General features: G+C 35.3%; 1 protein-coding gene across 6 annotated transcripts in view; it reads left to right on the top strand.

The window, feature by feature from the left end:
• Window positions 1–17,907, top strand: part of Lrp1b (LDL receptor related protein 1B) — a 2,121,147-nt gene that overhangs the window by 1,800,379 nt on the left and 302,861 nt on the right. For all 6 annotated transcript variants that reach the window (XR_010064783.1, XM_063284873.1, XM_063284870.1 and 3 more), the window contains 2 exons: window positions 2,099–2,227; window positions 5,658–5,777. Coding sequence is in view for 5 of the 6 variants with exons in the window: in XM_063284873.1 (XP_063140943.1) it covers window positions 2,099–2,227; window positions 5,658–5,777 (249 nt within the window). In the remaining variant the exon portion in view is untranslated. The remainder of the gene's footprint in view (window positions 1–2,098; window positions 2,228–5,657; window positions 5,778–17,907) is intronic.

Raw genomic sequence — 17,907 nt, 5'->3', positions numbered from 1 at the left:
ATATAATGAAAAGAGGCCATGAATTTGAAAGAGAGCAAGGAGAGGATTGTAGGAGGGTTTGTTGAGAGAAAAGGTGAAGGGAAACATTATAAATTTTATATAAATTTTATAAAAATGAAAATAATAAAAATTCAAAAGCTATACATACACATATATATATATATTTACAAACATTTCTATCTATATCTACCTATTTGCCTTATTTTTATGTCTCTATGTACCTTTATGATAACCTGAAAAAATAATTAGTATAATCCCTAAATATAGATATTTTCTATAATAGAAAAGTTTAATTTGAAACACTATTATCTATGAGTTGTGCACAAAGTCAACAAGGTAGGTTAGAACTGCTAGTAGACCAGTCTAAATTTTGTTCATTTCATAATCTAAGATAATCTTTCCAAAAGTATTAGCAAAATCATAATATTTTGCCCTTTAAACAGAAGTTTAAATTCTATTTTACTTCCTCTGAAATAGTTTACTTTGGCTGTAACAGAAGAAGTTCATTCCAAAATGAGGAAAACATTTGGTAAATACTGCATTGAATGAATTTAACTGAATGAATTAAATTATAAGATTTAGACACATTTGTAAATATTATATATATATATTAAAATTAAAGAAAAATTAGGACTAATAAAACAGTGAATTTCAAGTAACATTAGTGGGTGCTTTATTGTCTTTTTCAGAAAGTTCTAAAACTGATAAAAATTTGTGATATTGAACTGTACCTTTTATATAAATTCTTATTACATTCAGAACAATTAATATGACTTGATTTCAATGTATAATTAGTTAACAAAAGGTGTGATAAGTATACTCCAGGACATTTCACACCCAAAAACATTGTTTCTAAAATTTTGCTAGTGACTCTATCCTAGTGTACAAAGATAAATTATTTTTCCCAATGCAAACCTTCAAAATCCGAGGAAACACTGCATTCTTAGGACAAAACTTAGTTAGGAAAACAGTACTTTGTGTTTTATTGTTGGCTTGTTTCTAGTAACTTAGAAACTTAGAGCAAATCATAAGGGGAGAGTCAGAGACAGACAGAGACACAGAGACAGAGAGACAGAGAGACAGGGGAGGGGGAGGGAGGGAGGGAAGGAGTTAGGAAGGGTCGGAGGGTGGGTGGGAGAGAGGTATGGAGGGAGGAAGTGTGAGCACATCTTCATTTTCCACAAATATCCTAGGTTTTGAACAGCGATGGTGTCACAGGGTGGTGTATGGTTGTCTAAGTATTAGGTGTAAAGCTGTCTAGAGTCTCATTTATTTTCCCATTTCCACCAACCTCTCCAAAACCTTTTCTGGGTGCTTCCAGGCAAACAACAGCCATGTATGGTGTTTTCAGTTCTACTTTTCAGTAAGGGAACTGGCTACAGGAAAATTGAGGAGAAGATCAAGTTAGAAGTAGACCAAGTAGGGAACATAGCTAGGTTGAGATTGCTTTTGATTTTCAGGGATTGTATTGGGGAAAATGGCTGAAAAAATGATGCTCTCTTCATGGGAATGTTTTATTGTTTAAAGAATGTATACCAGTAAGGATACATCAAAGCACTGCTAGAATATGCAGAGAGTATCTGTTTGCTTTTTTTGAGACAATACCTCACTGTGCAACTTAGATTGGCCTTAAACTTTCTATGACCTACAATGGCCATAAGCTTGTAATCCTCATGTCTCGGGATTCAATGGTCTGGGGTTTTAGTGTGAACAACCACACCTGAGTAATTGGTTTTTCCTTAAGAAGAAATTTTCTGAAGCAAGACTGCTGCCCTATGTGCCAATTGTCAAATGGAAACTGTTGCATTCCTCTGCACACATGTGAGCGACAAATGATCAACAGAATATATAAATAGACATAAAATAATGGTACAATGCTAAAAATACACTACAACCAACTCCCCAAAGAATTGCTGAGGTAAATGAAGTATGACAGAAACTGCTTCTGCTAATTTCTATTGAAATGAAATCATTGCTATTCTCTTCATTTTTTAATGTTTCTACTGTACTTCAATTTTCTTATTAAACTTGAGTAATAAAATGATAAGTAATTTAAAATAATTTTTATTATTCTAATTCTTACTTTTTGTTGTTTCAGCTAAAAACTCTTCTTGTAATATCTATTCTGAGTTCGAGTGTGGAAATGGGGACTGTGTTGACTATGTCCTCACCTGTGATGGTATCCCACACTGTAAGGACAAATCAGATGAAAAGCTGCTCTATTGTGGTAAGTGTTCAACAAGTACTTTTATGTGGCAGAAAGATATTTCTATTTAATTTTATAGTTTTAGGTATATTTGTCTTCATTTCATGTGAATAATTTCCTCAATTTTCTCTCATTGACATAGATCTCTAAAGTACATTGATCGAACTTTGTTTTTGATGAAGTGAGACACATCATTATTTACCCATCTACGGTACTCACTGCAGAACATCTTCATCATTTTCTACCACTTTGATGCAAATTAAAGAGAATTGGAGGCTATTTTGCAAGCTTCCTTATACTTCATATTTATCAATAATTTTAGGCCCATAGTCCTAGAAACATAATTCAGAAATATTAATATTGCTTATTAATTGCATAATATATTATATAATTGCAGACTTACTCTTTAGCAAAATGTTGAATAGATGTCAAAGCATTGTTAATTCAACTTTTGTTTCAAGGATCAACATAGGGCAAGTGTCCTTTGATTTGGAAACTGATAGCCAGGATCCAAAGGAAGTATGATCTTGTATCACACATGTCCTCTGTTTGTGAATTTTATTCTCTGGAGAAGACTGGCTTTTCTGTGGTAGATATCAGCACAGCTTCATCCCCCATTAATTCTTACTATACAATTGTCCAGATTTATATTAAAAATAGTGTGATTTATTTTAGCTTTACAAGGCCATTAGCATTAGCTCTCCCTGCCATGAAAAATTGGGTATCTTCTATTTAAATTGCTACCTTAGACTCAACTTAATTTTTTAGAACTTTACCATGGCACTAAGTCCACCCAAGAAATCAAAGAATTGGTAAATAAAAACATGAGGATTTGACAATTAGCATATGACTTTCCATTACACACTAATATTCTCCATTAAAATGATGGAGAGATATCATTTATTTGGTTGCCTTACACAGAAAGTATTCAAGTTTTGTGTTTAATTTACAGAAAAGGAATTGAATATAGAGTTTGAAGGTAGTAGGGATAATAGTAAATATATAAATATACATTTACTATGAAATGAGCCTGAGAAAAACACCATCATATTTTTATATTTATATAAACCAGTTATCAATCATATAGGGGAAGAGTTAGTAAGGCTTTCTAAAAATTACTCATTTAATACATACATAAGGTTTTGGAGACCACACATGCATCACTACTTTATTTACTAATATTTATAACTCTAATTTCTTTTTTTTTATATTTTTATTGGTTATTTTATTTACTTACATTTCAGATGGTATCCCCTTCCCAGTTTCCCCTTCACAAGTCTGTTATCCCCTCCTTCCTTCCCCTTGACCCTATGAGGGTGCTCCCCTACCTCCCTACCCACACCTACCTCAGTGCCCTAGCATTGTTCCTCTATCCTGGGTCATCAAGCTGCTACAGGACCAAAGGGCTCCCTTCCCAGTGATGACAGATAAGGCAGTCCTCTGCTACATATCTAACCGATCTTGTACTCTTTGGTTAGTGGTTTAGTCCCTAGGAGCTTTGGGACGTCGGGTTGGTTGATATTGTTGTTCTTCCTATGAGGTTGCAAACCCCTTCAGCTCCTCAGAGGGAGAGAAGAGGGGAAGGGAAAAGGGGGGCCAGTTCAGATAATTCTGATTTCTAAAACATAATCATTGTACATTGTGCTGTGATTATTCAAAAATCCTTTCTATTCACTGTTTTGAGACATTTAGTTAATTGTTGTCAACCATATTAACCCTGCTGTAATAGAAAGTGTGGCAAGTTATTTCATCTATCCAATTACACTTGTATTCCCAAAGGCTACCCCACTAGACATCCCTCAATCTCCCTCATTGGTCTCCTGTTCTCATAAGACCTATTGCATTTTCTACGTCCTTGAGAAGCAACTTAACTCTCCTATATAGTGGGAGCATACAGTTTTAGGTGTTCTGTATCTATCTTTCTATTTACCACAGATGATTCCCTTGCAGATATAGCTGTGTTGACACAAATGACAGGTTTACAAACTTTTAAAAAGCTCCTTAGTATTCTTTTATATACATACCATGCTTTCCTAATTCATCCTTGATTGACATTTTTAGTTCCTGTTTTGGAAACTATGAATAGTGCTGTGGTAAACATATTAGTACATACTTTGTTAGGCTTTGGTAATTTCCATCCTTCAATATACACATAGTAGAACTGTTGACTTATATGATCGTTACATTCCTCAATTTTGACACCACTCAATGTTTTCTATAACGATTGCACTGAAAATACAGAAGCATTTAGTTTTCTCTATGTTTTGGCTAGAAATTGTCATCTTTTAATTATTTTTTCATGATAGTCATTCAAATAATTATATGATATTTCATAGTGGTTTGGACTAGGGTTTTATTTTCATATACTTTTTGGCTATTTGGATGTTTTCTCTTGGAAAATGTTAATTTAGACCTATTGGCTGTTTCAAGGCTATGTTGTTTTTTGATTTTGCTATTGAGTTGAATTCCTTTACACTCCACATGTTAACCATTTTTTCAGGTTTATTTTATATTTTCCCTGTCTCTGCTTCTGTCATTTTTGTTATGCTTTTTGTCATTACTTTCCTTCATATAATTCTGGATTTATTTTATACTTACTTTCATAATGACCTGAGATATATAGTTTGGACTTATTTGCATACTATTTTATTTTAAATCAACTATATTGGCATCTTTTAATGTTAGCATTACAGCTACATTTGTGACTTCAAATGATTTTGGAAGAATTGCACCTTAAATGTTCCCATTAGATACTTTATTTGATTACTTGGCACTTTAAGAAAATGTTATTCAGCCTAGTGGATATTATAAAGATAATTTAACAGCAATTTATTGATATTCCTTTTATTATTTGATAAGTTCATTTAGAAATGCATAGGTTTTTGCATTTTTTATTATAAAAATTTTACCAATATCAATAAATTAATAGATGGATGCAAAGATGGAAATCTTAGCTAAAGCAAAAAGATAGAAAATAAAATTTACACATATACTTATTAGGAAAAGAAAAATTGACAAAATTCTCTTTGTTCACCACTAATAATGTAATTAACCATCTGAAAGAAATGTTTAAAAAGTTTTTTAAAACCCTCATTGAACCAGAAGTTGAATGTATTACTACTTCTGAGATATTCCTTCTAAACCGATTATACATTATATGTTTATTTCTATGGAATATGTGAGAAGTGTGAGAAACAATAAGTAGATATAACCCTAGTAGTTATGTAGATAATTCATACTTACAAAACACCAGGTCACAAAGACTCAAGTGAATTAACTTCTTTTCCTTGGAAACTGGGGGACACTGTAACTCAGAGATTTTTTTTATAGTACAGATCAGCTTTATGGATTGAGATTCAATCAGTTAGGAGACAAATTTTATTCATGATCTTTATCAACTAGTAATATTGCTATATAATCTCTAACAACAATTTTCAATTTTATTCATAAGAAAACCGAAGTTGCCGAAGTGGGTTTAAACCTTGCTACAACCGTCGCTGTGTTCCTCATGGAAAACTGTGTGATGGTACAAATGATTGTGGAGATGGCTCTGATGAACTGGATTGTAAAGGTAAGGAATTTTACATTAGTCTTTGCATATTAGATGTCATTATATATGTTCTTCCTTGAGAAAGCTATGCTGTGAAAATGTCTGATGACATTTTTTGTAAATATCTTTGGAACAGAATGATAGATCACTCTGTTAAGAAAACTAAATAAAAACCAGCCGAACAAAAAATAAACCTATAATTGGGGAGAGATATGAGAATTTCATAATCTTTCTCATACATGAAATGCAAAAATATTGATCTCATAGAACATGAGAGAGGATGGTGATTACTGGAGTATACCACATGAAGAAAGCATTACCATTGGTACAATGATACAGTTCAGTACATGCAAGTGTTCGTTTTTGTACATCAGTTAAAATGAATTTATTTAAAAAGTTATGTTTACCTTTCTAGTTTTCATTTTCTGATTCACAACTAAACTATTTTCATTTTTAATCCTGTTTTATATACTTGTTATTAGAGCATTTATATCAGAATATTGAGCACTGAATAGATTGCTCTAAGAATGACTACTATGTTACTTGGTTTTCTTTTATCCACCAGTTAATTTCTTAGGAAATGAGTAAAATAGTTCGTGTTTGTCTTAAACTAAACTAAACAAATTTATTGAGGCATATTTATATATGCTATATACTTCACTTGTCTTAAATATACTCAATGATTTTTAGTAAATTTACCCAATTGTGCACTCATCATAACCAATAAATTTCTGAACATTTATCTGAGAATGTTCCTAATCCTGATTCTCATTTGTCACACAATTTTCCCTTTTATAGGCATTTCACACTAATTAAGTTTTGCAGACTGCAAGTTTATCATTTCCTGCTTCTTTTACTTAAGTATGTCTATGAGTTTCATTCATATTATAAAATGTACTAATATATTATGAATCATTATTACTCTTTCTTTTATTTTTTTGAAAGTATAGTATAATTATACCTTTTCTCCTTTTGGGTTCATCACCTCAAACCCTCCCTTAATGATCTCTTTTAAATTCATAGAAAATATTACCTCAATAATTGTTCTTATATGTACATATGTATATTTATAAACATATATACCCCTAAGTAAAACCTTCTCTGCAGAACGTTACATGTATGTATGTTTTCAGGGCTAATCATTGGTCTTAGATAACCAGGTTGTATATTATTTTCAAGGATAATTTTTGGTCTTAGATAACCAGGTGGTATACTAGAAATAGTGTTCCCTGGTGCGACCATTTCTCCCATCCTCAGCATTTTAGTTGCCTGTAGTTCTTTAGGTAGGGTTGAGATCTCACAGTATTGTGATACCTTCTTCCTATATATTTCATCATGCATATAACCAGTAATTGACAAATCTCCAGTTCTTGACTGAAATACCTACCTAGTCAATCTATACCTAGATTGAATATACTTTCTGTACTTTTCCCTGCCCATATTTTTCAAGTTTTTCCACACCTTTCCTTGCCTATACTTTTTCTAGTTTGTTCCTGTGCCATGACTTAATTAATACCCTTCATAGTGCCTCCTGGACAGATAATCAAATTAGACTTTCTATTTCTAGACTTATTCTCTGAATTTTTAAGGATATTAACCAACGTTTACCTCAGTTTCTCAAACACTAAAATACAAAAACACATGTTTATTAATGTTATGTTGAATGGTAAATAATACTAAGATAATAATACTCTATATAAAATATCATGCTAATTTTGTCTTTTTAAAATTACTGACTACTAAGGACCATGAATTGACTAACAATATTTATAGGTTAAATAAGAATATATTAAGATACCTAAAATCTGTGCTCAACAAGCATTTCTAAGGCAAATCCTTTAAAAAGTCTTTTGATTTACTAAACACACATTTTGAGTACACCAAGCTAGACCAAGAGACAAACTTAGCACATTATGTACGTCTGCCCCTCAGAACATTCAAACAGATAGGACACTCGAAGTTTGAAGGCCTGTTGCTTTTTTGCCACAGTATCAGGATATTACTGTGGTTATTGGTCATGGGTTGAGTGCACTATGACTGCTATTCTTGAAAACTTGCTGAAGAAGCTATTCCAATATTTGGAGAGCCAGAGTTCCTGTAGTGGACTTGAGACAGAAGTATTTATTGGCCTTTAGGCTCAATAGGAAAGTAAGAACAACTCAGATAGTGTAGCGTGGTTATTTTGAAGGTGGTGTTAAAATTATATACTAAATTAAACATAAGTCTAGGTATATCTTAGACATAGCAGAAAAAATCCCTCCAAATTTTTGTATTCAGGAAAGTCATATAATTCAGCACTTTAAAGCACTGAAGAGAAAGTAGCTCATAATAATCATGATACCACACACAAAACATATGGAGGTTAAGAAGGAAGACCAATGTGTAAATGCTTCAATCCTACATAGAACAGGGAGCAAAACAATCACAAGAGGTAGAGGCAGAGAGGGACCTGGGAAGGAGAGAGAAGGGGAAGGGATAAGGGGGACAGGATCTGGTATTAGAAAGGACAGAAGTACAGAGGGTCAGGAAACTAAATAGAAACATGTAGCAGTGGGCGGTGGGTAACTGTGGGTGGCCACTAGAAAGTCCCAGATGCCAGGGATCCAAGAGGTTCCCAGGACCCAAAAGAAATGAAAATAGCCAAAAATACCCCCCAAAAGGGGAGAGAGAACCTGAAGAGACCATATCCAGAGGTTAAGTACGGGCCCCATTTGAAGGATGGGGCTGTCCATCCATCTAAAAAATATTAAGCCAGAATTGCTCCTGTCAAAAGGAAATATAGGTACAAAGAATGGTGCAGAGACTGAAGGAAGAGCCATTCAGAGACTACCACACCTAGGGATCCATCCCATCTGCAGACACTAAAGCCAGACACTATTTCTGATGCCAAGAAGTGCTTACCGACAGGAACCTGATATGAATATCTCCTGAGAGCCTCTGCCAGAACGTTATTGATACAGATTAAGATGCTTACAGCTAACCATCAGACTGAGCATGGGGACCCCAATAGAGGAGTTAGAGAAAGGACTGAAGTAGCTGAAGGGATTTGCAACTCCATAGGAAGAACAACAATACCAACCAACCAGCCCCCGCTCCCAGAGCTCCCAGGAACTAAACCACCAACCAAAGAGTATACATGCAGAGAGCCATGGCTCCAGATACATATGTAGCATAGGATGGCCTTATCTGATATCAGTGGGATGGAAGGCTCTTATGCCTGTGGAAGTTTGATGCTCCAGTGTAGGGGGATCCTAGACCACTGAAGCTGGAGTGGGTGAGTGGGTGACTGGGTGAGTGGGAAGAGGAACACCCTCATAGAGGCAAACAGGAGGAGGGAGAGAAGAGATGGTATGGGGAATTTGTGGAGGGGTAACCAGGAAGGGGGATATCCTTTTACACGTAAATGAATAAAATGACTAATAAAAAAATATAAAAAGAAAGCAAGATTACAAGCTTGAACTGTAAGTACCCATTTATCTTGATGAATCAGAGGTAATTTCTTAATCATATTGATGAAAATCAACTTACTGAAGTCATAGGAAGCATCAAATCAAACACTAAATGAGGAAGAAGACCAACCAGTGAAAGATTATTAATAATGAATGTAGAAAGCCTTTCTAAAATAGTTAATCTGAAGGAAAAGTATGAGACAGAGATGGGATGAAATGGCTCTGTAGAATGTAAGAACAGAGATGTGTGTGTCAAGGAAGGTCTGTGAAGCTCCACAGCTATTAACTCTATTGTTACCTGAAGTTCAAGAGCAGATCTAATCTATTTAGAAATTAAGTTACTTCATATTACACATAAAAGTATAAAAACAATGAAAATTGATAAGATATTGAAAGTAGATACAGGAAATAGATAAACATTTAAATGAAGGAAGAGATAAAGTAAGACTAATAAATTGGTTCTATCTACCAAATAGTTACAAATAGGAGAGATTACAATAAAGTAGGCTGATGGTTAAAGAAATAAGAATATAGATATTGAAGTAACTAAATAAAAACATGTAGAAATCATGTATCATAAACTTTTTTGTTTTTCAAACAAAGCCTTTGCAAATTAATGCTATTATCAGTTTTCTGAGAAAAGTAGGATTGTCTTAAAAGGGTAATATAGTGTGTTTGAATTTAGAAAATATAATGCATAGTACCATATTGCTAAAATTGTTGTGGGTATAGTTAAAGAAGTATGTCTTATAAAATATACATAAAATACACTGCATCTAATTATATTAATAGCAACTGTCAAAGAACAGTATTAATTAAGAAGGAATTTTGTCCTTTTTGAATCTTAATGATCTCATCTACAGTCTTGGCACAAATGGGCACTAAAAATCAAGCTTTGTAATAGTGTTTCTGTTCAAATTAAATATTTATTAAATAAATCCCAGCAGCAGTGTGCTACCCGCCTCAATGGTTTATATTACGAAATGAAAGATGCACACACACAGTCTTTATAATTTAATATGCCTTAATGAGCTCAATAGCTGGGCTGCTGCTTAAAGTCCATTTAGTTAATCCCGAGTTATTACTTACTAATTCCATGTTCTATCTTGGCTGCTCTGGACTCAGAGGGCTGTCCAACTGGGCTGCAGTCTGGGCCATGCTCTTATGGTTCGTTTACATGGCAGCCATTCCTCTGTCTGCATTCCTCTAAGGCTTGGCATCTCTCTTCTCTGCCAAACTGTCCTGTCCTGGCGTTTCTTCTCTCATTCTTCGTGGACCCTAGCCTGGGAAACCTAAACCCCAACTATGTCTCTTCTCCCCAGATACTGACTGCTGGCATCATTATTCACCAGTCAGAATTATCTGGAGACAGGATCCCTCAGTGTCTTCTATTCAGACTCTCTTCTGCAAACAATTTTGGAGACGCAAATTAAAATTAGAATACAAGTAGCATTTAAGACAAACCCACTATATTTTCCTCTTTTTGTCCAACTAAAAAGGCTCTTTTCTGTCAGATAGAAGTTGAACAAATTTAATCAATTATGCAAATTATAAAGTATGATATACATTTATAACCTCTAGTTTATATTTGTCAATTTAGGTAAAGTACTCTATCATCTATCCTAACTTAAAGAGTTTACAATTTTGTACTTGAATTATGTTTGCTTTTAACTTGGTAATGCCATCTGAAAGCTATCCTTTCAATTCTAGAACATCTTCTTTAATGCTAAAATAACTGAAGTTCAATAGTGAGAATTTAACTAGTCTTCAACACCATCAGAGATTGGAGAAGGAATTAAATATCTCTTGAACATGTAGGAAGCACAAAAACATAGATTCCAAAACTGTAGGATTTGTTCAGACAACTGACTTCCAAGACAATCTGTTTTCAGCTTTCAGGCCTAGAAACATCTGACAGATCTTAAATATTAAAAGAATTACAAAGGACTAGTTTATCCTTTCTTGACAGTGCTTAGCAATTGACTGTCCAACATTTGCATGTCTTCTTTTTTTTGGGACAATAATTGTCAGGAGAGTGAATTTAGGGCTTTTCTTACCCACTGACTACCTTACCACAATTGAAGTGACTCCAGATGGAGAAAATGATGCTCAATATCTTCTTTGAAGTGGGATGGGGGTACTATCGGCAGTAGACAAGTCTCCTAGTCTAAATATCTATTAACAATATAATGATTTTAAATGCCATATTCTGTAGATCTGATGCTTTTGAAGAATATATATATACATAATATATATATATATATATATATATATATATATATATATATAACCTGGACTACTGTAGACTATATGCTATTTGAATAATATTAAAAATTCTTATTGTAATTACATCAGAATCTAGCATTTCCATTAGTTTACTATCTGACATTAATTATCCTAAGCAATTTGTAGTAGCAAGTATTAGAAGTATTAGGTCTAAGCCTTGTATTCCTAAATGAGGAGCATAGATGCAATGTCTAAGAGTAACAAAATTTATTTTAAACCCTGTATCAATATACAAAGATTTATACCAATGAATAACTTAAACCTGTATCAATACATAAATTCTATACCGATGTTTGAAATTATAACTTGAAGTTTGCATCAAAATATAAAGATTTCTGCCAATGTATGGATATTAAAGCCTTTGTTTATGATTAAAATTAGTCATTCATCCCCATATATCTAATTTCTTATTTTATTTTATCTCCCCATTTTCTTTTCCTATATTCTTTCATTTACCTAAAAAAGAAAGGATAAAGAGAAACAAAAGATATAAATATCCAAATTTAAACTCTCTACATAGCTTCTTCCCTGCCTAAAATTAGGACCTTTTCCAAATTATCCCTTAAAATGACAACCTGTCTATAATGTGTGAAATAACCATAGCCAGAGACCCAAGCCCATGGAATTGGGATGACGACTCTACACAGATTTTTCCTGCTGAATTGGGGTGATAATTTTTTTTTAAGGAGTAGAGAAATTGGAAAAAATGGTTTGACTTAAGAAAGCTAGCATTAGCATTTGTTACCTCATCTCTGTACACTTTCAAAGTTCAGGGCTTAACTGAAGCTTTGACAGGATTCATCTGAAAGGCTGGGTGAACTGAGGTTATCAGGAATCAGCAGCTATTCCTGAATCCATTATGAGAGGAAATCTCTGGAGCAGCAGCAGGTGAGACAAGGGTCTGGAACAGAAGTTCATTTCATCATTCCCAGGGATGGATCTTGTCAGAGCCGCACGCTGGTGTTTCATTCTACATTGTATGAATTTTACAACCAAGTTCTATATAGATATTAGTAAGGAGTGTGCAAGGTGGACAGATAAGTTAGGGTTGAATTTTTGTTCCTTATTTGAACAGATGAAAGATAGCGCCTTTCCTTTTTACGAATTAGTTTGATCAATAACCAATTGCAATAAAGCTTCGTTCATGTCATGTGAAGGCCAGCATGATAAATTTTAAGGATTCTGTAACAAATGTTATTGGCTTATTTTAGCTGAAGTTTTGACTACAGACATTATTATTTCTAAGCCAGTTTCAGGGCTGCTCCCCTATGGAGGAAACAGCAATTTGTGTTACTTATCCTGTTTGGTCTTCTTGAATCTTTCTTTCCTCTCTATAGCCAAGATCTTCAAGGGGTCTTCCCATATCATATCTGATATTACTTTGGAAGGGGTCCAAAGCTTTTTCTCTTACCTTATTAACAGAAATAGAGAGCCTCTGTCCAAAACTAGGATGTCTTTGGTCTAGTAATCTGAAATTGATTGGTTCAATTTTGTTGCCTGCCTCTTCTTAGGGCCTTCTCTCCTCTGACCTCTCTCCCTGAGGATTAGTAATTTCATTAATACCCCCTAACTTATAACCATCTTCATTTTGATAGTTAAACAACTCAAAGCAAATTGAAACAATTTTAAACAAATATTATTATCTCTTCAGATAGGCTTTCTCTTTATCTCTGTGCCTTTGTTTCCTACATTTAACGTCAAAACCCTGGATTTCTTTCTTTTTCCATGTATAAACAATGGTCACTACTTCTCCCTTCTATCCTTAGGACAATCCAATTTCCATTTATTCCTGCCTTCTATGGAGATACATATATGTTTGTTAATTTTTGTTAAGATAGTGTGCTTCTATGTCCATACCTTTGTATCCTACATACCTTTGAGATCAAAGGCCTGGTTTTTTTATTTTAAAATAATTTAAAGCAATTAGCACAATTTCTTCCTTCTACCTTTAAAACAATGTAATTTTCTTATTCTTCGCATCTAAGAAGATTAGTATCTGTGGCTATATCCTCTTTTTCCTTATATAACTTGGATTAATTCTTTAATTCCCTTTTCTGCATGAGTCCGTTTCCAGGCTAATTTATCAATGAATGCTACTATACATTACCTCAGAATACCTGTGTTTCAAGAATCCTACTGCTTCTCTGCTTCTGAAGCCTTGATTTAAGCTCTTCCATTACCATCTTTTTTATAGTCAATTAATTTTTAATTGAATATTTTATTTATTTACATTTCCCGGTTTCCACTCTGCAAACCCCCTATTCCATCCTCCCTTACCCTGCTTCTATGAAGGTGTTTCTCCACTCACTCACCTACACTTGCCTTACTGCCTCTACATTGGGGTATCAAGCCTTCACTAGACCAAGGGCCTCCCCTCCCATTGATGCCAGATAAGGCCACTTCAACTCCTCAATCCTTGCCCCTAACTCCTCCATTGTGGTTCCTGTGATCAGTCTAACGGTTGGCTTTGAGCATCTTGGTCAGGATCTGGCAGAGCCTCTCAGGAGACAGCTGAATGAGGCTCCTCTCCGCAAACACTTCTTGACATCAGCAATTTTTTAAGCCTGGTCTTTGTGGCCTGCCCTCTCCCAGAAAATTAACCCTGCACTCTGCTGCCTGCCCCCTCCCAGCAGGAGTCATTAGCATCCCAGGCTTGTCTTCAGCAGAGAGAACTTCTACCTGAATCACTAGCCTTCAGCCTATGTCCCTGGGTTGGCCTGCATGTGCCCAACCTTAAGTCAGGAACCCCAGAATCATGTGTGCCAAACTAGCAAGAACTTCTATCTTAGTTCTGATCCTGCCAGGATTGGGGAGGAACTAAATGGCTTGGCTAAGACACCAATTATTCTCCCTGACTCTTAATCTCTTAAAGGGAAGGCGTGGATATTCCGTTCAGGAATCTTCAATTAATTTCTAAAAGTGAGTTCTTGCCACACACATTGGGCACCATTTGAAGAAATTAAATGTGCTGAGACCCAAATTAACATTATAACGGAGTAGAAGAAAATAATAATAAAATAGAACTGCAGTAGCATTAGGCCAAGCCAACTACGTGTTTCTTTTCTTGAGCAATAGAATAAATTCAGAGTAGTTGAAAACATCAAATCAAATAAAGCATAGATCTTGTTATATTTTTTTTAAATGCTGGGTATCTGACATTAATATTCCTTATAAAGTTGAACTTAAATAGCTTGTTTCTTTTTAGAAATTAATACATTTATGCAGCTTGAGTAATTTCTATGGAAAACAAATAACTTAGTTTTAGGTGAAAAAAATGCTTATCTCAGTTTGACTTTGCTCTCTGTTGTGGTTGTTAATGTAATGTTCCTCTTAGGCATATTGCAAACCAGAGGAAAAAATTCTTGCTATTTCCTGGTTTCTATGACCTCCGTGCCTAAAATCCATTGATTTAAGTGTGAGTTTGGCAAATTGCTCTGTCATAGCTCAAGACTGTATCTGAAGAATAAGAGGGAGAAAACAAAGTTATCTTTCCAAGTTGTGTTTTATTCCTGTCTCAATAGCAAGTGCAATCCTAGGATGACATGACTGTACATGTAGACATACATTAACATTACTGGTGAGAAATGAATACCTGACCAGGCAGACATACCAGACAGTGCTATTGTGGCACAGATAGCCTGAGAGTAACCAGTCACTTTCTGATTGAGTTTAAGTCCCATTCCACAAGTTAAAATCCATGTTTGATATCATTATCAGAACCCAAATATGTTGCTATATGGGTCATGGAGGTTTTAGTAGGCTTTGATGAGAGGTGAAAGTGAAGCTACTTGCAATACAAATTTGGTTTTTCAAGACAAGGTTTCTCAGTGTAGCCTTGGCTGTTCTGGTACTTGCTCTGTAGACAAGGTTGGCCTTGAACTCAGAAACATCCACCTGCTTCCATCTCCTAAGTGATGGGATTAAAGGTTTAATTTATATATTGTCTTAAGTAGGGTTTAATTGCTATAAAGAGACACCATGACAAACGGCAACTCTTATAAAGGGAAATATTTAACTGGGGCTGGCTTACTATTCAGAGTTTCCAGGGACTAAGCCACTACCCAAAGACTATACATGGACTGACCCTGGACTCTGACCTCATAGGTAGCAATGAATATCCTAGTAAGAGCACCAGTGGAAGGGGAAGCCCTGGGTCCTGCTAAGACTGAACCCCCGGTGAATGTGATTGTTGGTGGGGAGGGTGGTAATGGGGGGAGGATTGGGAGGGGAACACACATATCGAATGGGAGGGGGAAGGGTCAGGGGGATGTTGGCATGGAAACTGGGAAAGAGGATAACATTTGAAATGTAAATAAATACCCAATTTAATAAAGATGTATAAAAAAGAAAGATTTAGCCCATTATTTTCATGGTGACATGCAGACATACATGGTACTGGAGAAGCTGCTGATAGTTCTACATCTTGACCCTCAGGCAGAAGGAAGAGAACTAGCTGAGATACCAAAGCCCATGCTCACACTGACATATTTCCTCCAGCAAGGTCACATTTCCTCCAATAAGGCCACACCTTCTAATACTCCCTATGGGCCACACGTTCAAACATGAGTCTATTGGACCCATTTCTATTCACATTCCTCTTCCTGGTTCCCATAGGTTTGCAGCTATAACATAATGTAGAAATACATGTAGTCCAATTTCATAAATTCCCCCAAATCAGAAGTCCTAATCTTGTTTGAAATCCCAAAGTTAAAAGTCGCTTCTTAGATTCATGTAATTTCTTAGCTGTCATCTCTTCAAAATCAAAATGAAAAAGCAGATCATATACTCCCAATACACAATGACAGAGAATATGCATTACCATTCCAAAATGGTGGGAAGGGAGCATAAAAGCAAGAATGAAAGCCAGCTGGTAAAACTCCAGACTCTGCATCTCTCTGTATGATGTCAAAACACTCTTCTGATTTCCAACTCCTTTCAGCTTTGTTGACTGCAACACATTTCTGTTGTAGAGAATACTTAATCTCAGTCTGGGTTTGTACCCTGCCTTTGATCATTCACTTCCCAGATAAAAGCCTTATATAGTTATAATAACCTTTATAGTTATAATAAGCCTTAATCAGCACTACAGCTGGGCAGATGTCTGCCCTCTATGCTATTAGAATCTGCTTCCCCATCAATAATCCCAAGTCACAGTTTGCCATGTTCCATTTAGGAAGACCTTACCTCCTATTGGCTAGCCCTTATGACCATGCTTTCATGATTCACCTAATGCATAGTGGTTTTCTCCTCTTTCCACCTTCTCTTATCTCTTCATGGTCATTTTCAAGAACCCAAGCTCATGAGCCCCCAAACTCTGTCTATGATGCTTCTTCCCAACTATTAGCTGTCAGCATCTTTATTTAACCAATAGTGTAATTAAGGAGTAAAATCACATTGCACATGCAGATTTCCTTCTCTCTGGGAGCAACCAGGTCCTGAGGGCCATTAATTAGCATTACAATATATAGTAAAGGAACAAACCTAATCATGCTTCCTCTAGATTAGTCCTACTCCTTGTGAGCATCTCTCCTTGGCAGGTATCCCAAGGCTCTGAAATCTCCAAAATATTGGGCTCCCCAAAATAACCCAGGCTTCACCTTCAGAGCTTCACAAATTAGCCTAAGTCACCAGGCAGAGACACCCCTATCACACACATGGCCTCTTTAGGCATGGAGAAAAAGTCCATAACCTCTTTATTCAGTACCTTGACTCTAAAGCCCAAAACACATGGTCAAAGCTGCCAAATCTTATGCTTGCAGGGGCTGGAATATGCCCTCCCCTTGTTAAATCATAACTCCAAAAGCTTTCTTGTTTGTATGGTTTCCTTCACTGTCCAAGTTTAGCCATCATGAAATTTGCTCTATATACCAGGCTGGAATTGAAAGCAGATTAACATTTTCTTCTGAATGCCCAGATTAAAGGTCTGTGCCACCAGTCCTGCATCTAAGCTGTTCTTTAATTCTTTATCACAAGTTGAAAGGTAAGCTGGTTGGAGTCTTTCCCTGAGGTCACCATTCCCTTTATTCCATTTCTAAATCTCTTTATCTCCTTGAACACAGAATATAGCTTCCTTTCACTTCCTAGTGCTTCTGTTCTCTGTTTCCCTGCTCAGCTTGCTACTTTTCATAAGACTGAATACAAATCTTACGAACATAACAGTCAAACATACAAATTTTGAAATTGTCTCTCCCGATATAATTGATACAAATCTTAATACTTTAGCCTCAGGCAGACTGTTTGGTCACTGAACAAGAAAGTAGCTACAATCTTTCTCAAAATATCACAAGAAAAGTCTCTAGTCCACGCAATAATATTCTTCTCTTAAACCTCTTGGGTCAGACCCCTACAATTCAAATCGCCCTTATCAACACTTTTTACATGTTCCTACTATTCATGGCCAATTAAGTCCTCACTTA

Source organism: Rattus norvegicus, chromosome 3 (genome assembly GCF_036323735.1).
Source record: "Rattus norvegicus strain BN/NHsdMcwi chromosome 3, GRCr8, whole genome shotgun sequence".
Lineage (NCBI taxonomy): Eukaryota > Metazoa > Chordata > Mammalia > Rodentia > Muridae > Rattus > Rattus norvegicus.
The sequence above is the reverse complement of the archived record's forward strand: the minus strand, read 5'-3'. Positions and strand labels throughout refer to the sequence as shown.